The sequence below is a fragment of the Sinocyclocheilus rhinocerous genome, unplaced genomic scaffold (genome assembly GCF_001515625.1).
Source record: "Sinocyclocheilus rhinocerous isolate Xijiao unplaced genomic scaffold, SAMN03320098_v1.1 scaffold1285, whole genome shotgun sequence".
NCBI lineage: Eukaryota > Metazoa > Chordata > Actinopteri > Cypriniformes > Cyprinidae > Sinocyclocheilus > Sinocyclocheilus rhinocerous.
The window spans coordinates 1619859-1629337 of record NW_015645559.1 but is presented as its reverse complement, the minus strand read 5'-3'; the positions used below and the strand labels follow the sequence as shown (position 1 = coordinate 1629337).

The 9479-nt window shown below is 34.4% G+C and overlaps 1 protein-coding gene across 1 annotated transcript in view; it reads left to right on the top strand.

The window, feature by feature from the left end:
• The window catches only part of LOC107706621 (multidrug resistance-associated protein 4-like), a 61276-nt gene that overhangs the window by 7867 nt on the left and 43930 nt on the right, over positions 1–9479 (top strand). Inside the window, exons 3-6 of the mRNA XM_016510380.1 lie at positions 174–294; positions 5421–5645; positions 5977–6066; positions 8352–8515. Coding sequence (XP_016365866.1) covers positions 174–294; positions 5421–5645; positions 5977–6066; positions 8352–8515 — 600 coding nt within the window. The remainder of the gene's footprint in view (positions 1–173; positions 295–5420; positions 5646–5976; positions 6067–8351; positions 8516–9479) is intronic.

The window sequence follows — 9479 nt, the reverse complement described above, 5'->3', positions numbered from 1 at the left end:
AGAGTCTTAACTTTGATAAAGAATATCTCTTTGGTTTTGAGACTTTAGTCTTTGCAACTTCAGGGATCTTATCTATGGACAATCAGCTTGTAACACTCCAAAGAGAAAGGAAAACTTTAAATCGCATCATATGACCCCTTTAAGCCTTACTCATCTTTTTCCCACACTCATAGCTACTGGGACCAAGAAGTTGAAAAAGCAACCAAAGAACTCAGGACACCCAAACTCACCAAAGCCATTATCAGGTGCTACTGGAGATCATATGCAGTACTGGGAGTGTTCACTCTTATAGAGGTACGTTCTGATCCAGGATGTGCCTGATGTTTTATGTGGTACACAAAGTGAAGGCAGTGAAGCTCCCCTCTAGTTAACTATAAGTCTGGTGTGTATTCACATTAAACTTTAAACTGAAACCATTGATGGCTGAATGACAAAGCACATTTTATAAGTTCTGTTGATGATTCACCGTCTTAACATGCATCACCTGAAGTGTTGTTTAAACAAAAGCATCACACGGCACTCAGTTTTAAGAGTGCTTATAAAGGTAAATGACATCCTGTGGTAAATATTAAAAACATGCAGAAAGCTGACAGAAACATGTAAAACATGTAAAAGCTGACAGAAAACTGATGAAAATATTGTTTCAGAATAAATTGTTTACACCACCAAAAATCTCGGTGATGCGACACTTTTGTTTTGTGGGAATATTTTGTATGGGATATTGTCTGCTGATATGAAAAGTTCACTGTATATCGTAATAACAAATAGAATTTTTGACAGCGATGATATTTTGTTTTCTTTTTACATTTAAACGTGTTAAATATTACATATATGTATGTAATATAATGTGTATTTCCATCACAGGTTTGGTCTTAAATTTCACATAAGGTGGTATTAAAAAGGTCTTAAAAAGTCTTAAATTTAACTTGATCATATCTGTAGACACCCTGCACTAGTGGATGTCTGTGCACTGTTCACCTCACTCGAATGCAAACTTTTTGTTGCACTTTATTGTACAGTACAGACACTTACAGTGTACTTTCACAAGAAAGTACCAAGAAATATAAAGTAACTACTTGAAATTAATATGGGTTAAGGCTAGGTTTATGGTTAGGTTCAGGATTAGTGCCTAGTTATAATAGAAAGTACATAGCACTAGTGGACCTGGACTTAATAAAATATTCTTAAGTAAAATTGTTGATTTTTTTGTGTGGGAAATTAATCGTTTAGATTAATCGATAAATTAGTCGATAGATTAATCGAAATAAAAAGTCGTTAGTGGCAGCCCTCTACATTAATTCCTGCTTGTAGTAATTTAATGTGTATATATTTTGAAAGCATTGAATCGCTATAGAAAACGAGATTCATTAGATTCTTAGCGTTTTAAATCAATTACTGTCCGAAATCGACGATTCAAAAATCCATGTTTCAAGATCGATGCATTGCATCGTCAGAGTTTGTAATCGATGCATCGAGAAAACGAGTGAATCGTTACACCCCTACTTTCGGTCTGTGCAAATTGAATGCTTTAAACATAAATTCGTGATTTCAAATTATGCTGCACTTGCCCACTGTCATATTCATGTCATATCGCAGCTTCTGTCGAATCGCGATCTCGATTCCATTTCGATTTATCATGCAGCCCTACCCAATGCACACAAATTTCCCAGAATACTGAGTGCCCTGTTGGTTACAGTTTACTTACTTTTTAATTATAAAATTATAAAAAGATTTATTTATTTGTGGAAAATACTTTGTCATCTAAAGTATAAGTATGTTTATTTTACAAAATAATTTTTAAATCCATTTTCAAATGATTTAAAATTTCTTAAATATTAATTAAAATAAATACAATTATATCGGCTTTATATCGGCCATCGGCCACCCGGCTTTCCAAGATATCGACATCGACTGTCAAAAAACCAATATCGGTCGACCACTACATAGCACATATATGTAGGGCTGGGTTTTGACACAAATTTCATGATTTTACACTTAATGAAGTTTTTTAAATAATAAAGTTACAATTACATAACATTTCTACTTCAATTCGTTTTTTTGAAATATAAACTTAATGGTGGCTGTCATAAAAATTTTATGGATTTATTCAAACATAAATTAAACATTGAAGAACAGTACATTTTATAATGAATATGTTATATGGTGCATATATTTAGTAGGGGTGGGGCAATATATCGATATGGTGATATATTGTTGTCCTTCTCCATGCGATACGAGAATAGATATCTGGTGCCAAACATCGATATTTTAATTATTACAATAAGGCGCTCTATATAGATTTCCCTGCTCCCAGTCTAAAAATGCGTGGAAATCGCGGCCGCGCCATTTCCACCTTCTTTCCAAAGCGCTCTGAGCAACCATGAACTGCGTTCTCTATGAAGATGGGGAACCACGAGGAACCGAAGGATAAACAGATTTCCAGCCACTGTATTAGCTCTACTGCTATATATATATGTTTATGGAAATGAGAACTAAAAAACTGCACCGGAAAAGCTATCAGTGTGGACCATAGGCACCGATCACATTATTACTGCAGAGGGCATATTCAGTCCATCAGTAGCCTAACCTCTCCGCTCGGATCGCAGGTGGATTTCCCTCACTAACTATATGATTGAGAGAGTGTCACCGGCGTGTCAACAAAACTGGATGCTCTCCCTCTCTCTCAGATATTGCAAGTGCAATATGCAGTGGGCACCGACCGGCAGAAACACAAATCTGCACCTATGGCATGGACGACGAAACAACGACGCGTCTACATTTGAAATAACGAACCTGAGCGCGCAAAAGAGGTGATGTGAACGGCTATTTTTTCCCTGCATGTCATGTGTGCGGGGCTCCGTTTTTATGATGAGAGGAGAGGAAAGGTTGAAAAAACACTCCAGGTAAATTTTGAAATGTACCAGGTTTATATATATATAGGCTATATATAAAGTTGATAAGCAGTTAAATGTGTTGGTTTACACACAAAGAAAAGTGTAAGCTTTTAATAAGTCCAAGAATAAAATTATTAATTTACTTAGCATGTTAAATTTGATTTTCAGAAATTGTGTGCTGTTTTCTAATAGTTTGGACTTGAAGAAAGAGAGAACACTTGCACTTAACCTTTTCACAGGCATTTTGTTTTCATAGTTAGACAGATATCGTGATGTATCGTTGTAGGATTGTCTAGCAATATATCGATTATTGCAGAATCGCTGTATCGTGAATGCTTATTGCGATTTATTGGATGGGAAGTGCCCTTCAACGTTCCGTCCACTAACTGAAAACAGGCTAGACTAATCGATTCTTGGGATTTAAGAATCGATATCGTTCCGTAAAAATGAGAATCGATTAATATCAAGATATCTATATTTTTTACCCAGCCCTACATATATGCCCCTGTGGAAAACAAGGGACGGTATTTCTTCATTTCATTTGATAAAACTATTGTTAGATACACACCGAAACTCAAAGGTTTGGCTTCACTACAACCAGCCAAAATAAAAGCTTGGTTTAACTTGAAGAAATTATGACAGTTATATCCAGGGTTGCACATACGTTTTTCAGCCTGGTTCTTATAAGAGAACCTGGAGATTTGGTTTGGTCCTCACACTGCACATAGTGTGACCCATTAAATATAACTATAAAAAATCAATTAATAATAGTGATAATATTATTGCACTTTATTTTTTTTAAATAAAATATTAAACAAAATAATAAAGTGTGATAATACTGTTTTACTACTACTATTTTTTTTAATATTAATTTTCATCATTTTTATCCTTAAAATCAGCTGGCTTTTATTTTGGCGGGTTGCCGGCAAGTAAGTATATGCACTTCCGGGTTTAGCGCTGCCGATTGATAGTTTTCACGTGACGTCACACCCTTATAGGAATGCCCACCTGGAGGGCAAAACCAAGCTTTGCTCCACTGACCGACTGACCGTTATTTTTACGCAGATTGCATTAAGTAGTAATGTAGTAAAACGCAGATATTAAAAGGCGAAATTCAGTAAACACCTTATTGATTATGTATATTTTGTACAGGCAAGCAGATGAAGCCAGAATATGATCACAATGTGCACATTATGTTTTACATATGTGAATGTGTGATATGTTAAGTTTCACATAAATAGTTTCCCATGGAAAACCATTATAAGGAAAATACTGAACCATTTAGCACATTGCGTTCATATTCCGGCCTCATCTGCTTGCCTATGTAAACAATGCATCATTAATATGGTGATTACTGAATTTGATCCTTTAATATTACGATTTTAAATATATTAAGGCACTTTAAGTGTTTTTACAACATTTTGTCGCACTGTTGACAAAATTGACAGACTTGTGCTGCAGTTCAATGGATGTTTTGCCCTCCAAGTCTTCGAGCCGGTCACGTGACTGAAAGCTATGAATTGAAGCGCGTCAGTGAATGAAATGTCACAGTTTTGCACTGTGCTTTGAAAACGGCAGTGGGTAGCCTAGATTTGTGCTTTTAAATAGATCTAAAATGGTAATTGTGCATTTACAGCTGTCAACCATGTCGGTACGCAAATGCGCTGTCAGAACTTATTTATACAGTGCATTTTTTATTTTGGCCGCACCTGTGGACCACTTATGTGCACCCCTGATTATATCACTATTTTACTGTAGAATTTATTTCTCAAAGTAATAATAATAGTAATAGAGTTTATTAAAACATTATTTATTATGGAATTTAACACAATATTTTGTCAATTAAGGATTTTGTTTGCCAAAAATGGAAAGGAATTATTCAAATTTAGTTTGATTGCATTTTAAGATTAATTCAGTTGTTAAATGTTTATGCATTCATTTAATAACCATCATTTTTAATAAATAGCCTAATAGATTTGTATTAAAGGGATAGTTTATCCAAAAAAAAAAAAACAGTCATTTACTCATCCTCCACTTCCAAAACTGAGCGAGTTTCTTTCTTCTGTTGAACACAAAAGAAGATATTTTGAAGAATGTTGGTAACCAAACAGTGGACGGTAGCCATTCCATAGTATTTTTTTCCATACTAAGGAAGTCAATGGCTGCCGTCAACATAATTTATTAAAATGTTAATAAATGGCTACATTTTTAAAGGTTTATGAATTCAGCTGATTTGATATCCACTTTGATTATCAGAATTTTATTAAACCATTAAAACAGATTCCAGAAAAATTTAAACATGGATTTTGGAAAACAATAAAACAGATTTTGGGGTTCTATTTGCTTAAATGTAGAACAAGACTGTAAAAAAGGCTACCACAATTTCCTCGTATAATAAAGACAAGGGTGTGGATGTTTTTAGGAATGTGAACGTCTAATCCGTTCAGCCTCATATTGTTCTTACAAGTACAAAATGTCATTTATTTCACATTGTTATTATCGGATGTTTCTTCTTCCCCATTATAGGAGGTGATTAAAGTGATTCAACCAGTGTTTTTGGGAAAACTCATTCAGTATTTTGAGAGATCTGAGCCTGATAACATGGCAGCGTTGTATGAAGCTTATGGATATGCAGCAGGCATCTCTCTCTCCGCTCTGGGTCTGGCTTTACTCCACCACCTCTACTTTTACCACGTCCAAAGAGCTGGAATGAAAATCCGCATTGCAATGTGTCACATGATCTACAAAAAGGTTAGATTTTCTTAAAAACACAAACCTGATTTTCCAGAAAAAAATTTCTGAGGAGGTGCCAAGTTACAGTGATAGTACCAGATGGTAGCACCAGGATTATTAATAAGTACCATATTTGTATAACATGATGTTTACATGGGAATCTGAGGTTCTGTCTTTTTTTTCCAAGTGTGCCACATCTCTCTCTCTCTCTCTCTCTCTCTCTCTTTCTTTTAATAAAGTGTCTGTAGATATGAGCAATAGGAATGATTTATTTATTTTTAGGCTTGGCTGAGGGCAATTCCTTATCACGGTATTTCCCACAAACCCTCTGAATTGTTTCTTCTTTTAGGCGTTGTGCCTTAGTGCCACAGCCATGGGCCAGACAACCACCGGGCAGATTGTTAACCTTTTGTCGAATGACGTCAACAAGTTCGATGAGGTAGGAAATTTCCAGAACTTCTTTGTCTTCCTCTTAAGAGTTAGTCACTGGTTGTCAATTTCCTGTTTTTGAAGCAGGTCACTCAGGTTTTTTTTTTTTTATTGGAATTAAACGCGTTACTTGTTTAGTCAGGGAATTGTTTTGTGTAGTTAATTTTCCAGTTAAAACAGCCAAAGGCGACACGAGTGATTTACCGTAAAGGGCTTGTGTTACTTGGTAACAGATTGGCCAGCGTTCAGAGTAGCATGAGAGGTCTCAAATAGGTCGTCTTAACCTTATGTGTGTTTACAATCTGACTTCGGGTTATTGGGAAATGAAAATGATTAGTTAAACATAGGGCTGGACGATATGGCCCAAATTTATATCACGATATTTCTTAATTTCGGTCGATACGATATAATTCCGATATCGATATGAACACTATTTATCTGAAATAGAAATCTTTTGTAACATTATAAATGCCTTTATCATCACTTTTGATAAATTTTAAGCATCCTTGCTAAATAAAAGTATTAATTTCTATAATTTCCCAAAAAAATAATAAAAATTATACTGAATGGAATAGTATATAATGTTACAAAAGCTTTTTATTTCACATAAATGCTGATCTTTTGGGCTACTTTATCAGATAAAATGAAAATGTCATTGAAACTTTTCTGAAGACAGTCGGTTCCCTTCACAGATACATTTATATAAAACACCCGCGACATTTTTTGATTTTGAAACGTGCAGTGCTCATGTTTATTCAACGAAGTCAAACGGCACAAATAAATCAATGTATGGGAAACACTGGTAATGTATATCGAAATATCGGAAATGTGTTTAAAAATCATATCACCGTTATTGAAAAAAATTATATCGCGATACATATTGATATTGAATTATTGTCCAGCCCTAGTTAAACATTTTAAACTGTTTTTATGTGTTGTGGTTTCTAACTCACCCATTAATCAGGCCAGTGGAGTCTCTAGCAGTCGAGTTTATTATCATTATGTGATAGATGGCTGTGTGTTATGTATTATTTTAACGCAGCTCGGTAAACACATGACATAATTTCAAACCATGTTCATACTATCTGAGCAGTTATTCTGTGTATTTGTAGTAGGAATGTCATTGTTTTACATCAGTATTTGGAGGCGTTTCTCTTGCATTTACCAGCAGACATCAAAGGGGTTCTGTGAAGAATTCCAGGAAGTTCGGTTTTTGTTCAGTCCAAGTTGCCCGAAATTAGAACGTTGAAGTTTAAGCTCCTTTTTTGTAGATTCTAAAAATAATCTCTTGGGCTGTTTGTAATGTGAAATTACAAAAGCAGTACACCATGTCCCAAGTACTACACTAAATTGTCTCATGAACTATAACATGCTACGTCATGGTTTTGTGCTGCTATGTAAGAGCTTATTAAATGATCGCTGATGATGGAATCCAGATGTTGGTTTTATTTCAAAAATGTGCATTTTATATAATCTAAACTTCAAACCTGATGTACTATATAAAAACCACACAATTGTTGGTGGTTAATACTTTTGTACTTGTGTAGTCTATAGCATATATGGTACTCCATGGTTCATGTACTATGATATTTACATGGTAATCCAAGAAACATGCATTACTGTTGAAAAGTTTGGGGTCAGTAAGATTTGTTTTGTGTTGTTTTTTTGAAAGAAATTAATACTTTTATTCAGTAAGAATGCAAAAAGTGACAGTAAATACATTTATGATGTTACAAAAGATTTATTTTTCACTTTAACTTACCTTTCCTTTATTTTTCAAAGAATCCTGAAAAAAAGTATCATAGTTTCCACAAATATTACTTATAATTTTTATCAATATATTAAGCAGCACAACTGTTTTCAACATTGATAATAATTAGAAATGTTTTTTGAGCAGCATATCAGTGTATTAGAATGATTTCTGAAGGATCATGTGACGCTGAAGACTGGAGTAATGATGCTGAAAATTCAGCTTTGTCATAACAGGAATAAATTACATTTAAAAAATATTCTAATAGAAAATGGTTATTTTCAATTGTAATAATTTCACAATATTACTGTTTTTACTGTATTTTTGATCAAATAATTGCAGCTTTGGTGAGCATAAAAGATATTCAAAAACATTCAAAAATCTGATCAACTCCAAACTTTTGAATAGTTGTGTTTGTACGTGTCCAAAAAACGTGGTGTTACTATAGTGCCACATCCAAACCCCATGGTAATAACATGGTATTTTTGGTTGGTGAAGTAGTATGATATAATTATCTGTTGTTTTGTACACATGTCTTTTCCCAGTTGACTATTTTTCTGCACTACTTGTGGATGGGGCCTCTGCAAGCCGCAGCTGTGATTGGTCTGCTTTGGCAAGAGGTCGGAGCATCATGCCTTGCGGGCATAGCAGTTTTAATCTTTCTTATGCCACTTCAGACCATGTTTGGGAAACTCTTTTCAAAGTACAGGTACAATCTCAGGATTACTCTTGACAGGGAATTTTAAAAATTGAATCAGGGAAAAGAAATCATAAGAAGCTGAAAGGTTTAATCACAATCACAAAATGCTCTTCATGTCATGGTGAATATTGTCAAGTAGGCTTCAGGCGTCAAGTAGGCTTTATTCTTAAATAAATTGCATGTGCGCAGATTTACGTAATCTAGAAATAATTAATAGCTCAAAAGAACAGTTCAAGAGCATGAAGAACTTTGCATGCTGAAGATGGTGCATTCTTCTGTTATAGTAGTTATTCTGTCCATAATGAGCTGTTATTCATCTCCAATCATTATCAAACTATTCATGTATAACACTGTAAAAAAAAAAAAGTTGACCTAACTCAAAAAAATTAGGCAACATATAGCAATCTACTTAAAGGGGTAGTTCACCCAAAAATGAAAATTACAAACCCCCGGAGCCGTGTGGACTTCTTTTATAATGGATTGGTTCAATTTTTTGGACTTCAAATTTTGGCCTACCATCCACTCCCATTATAAAGCTTGGAAAAGCAAGGATGTTTTTTAATATAACTCTGATTGTATTCATCTGAAAGAAGAAAGTTATGTACATCTAGGATGGTGCTGTTATTCATCTCCAATCATTATCAAACTATTCATGTATAACACTGTAAAAAAAAAAAAGTTGACCTAACTCAAAAAAATTAGGCAACATATAGCAATCTACTTAAAGGGGTAGTTCACCCAAAAATGAAAATTACACCATGATTTACTTACCTTCAAGCCATCCTGGATGTATATGACTTTCTTCTTTCAGACAAATACAATCAGAGTTATATTAAAAAAACATCCTTGCTCTTCCAAGCTTTATAATGGGAGTGGATAGTAGCCCAAAATTTGAAGTCCAAAAATTTGAACCCATCCATTATAAAAGAAGTCCACACGGCTCCGGGGGGTTAATAAAGGCCTCCTGAAGCGA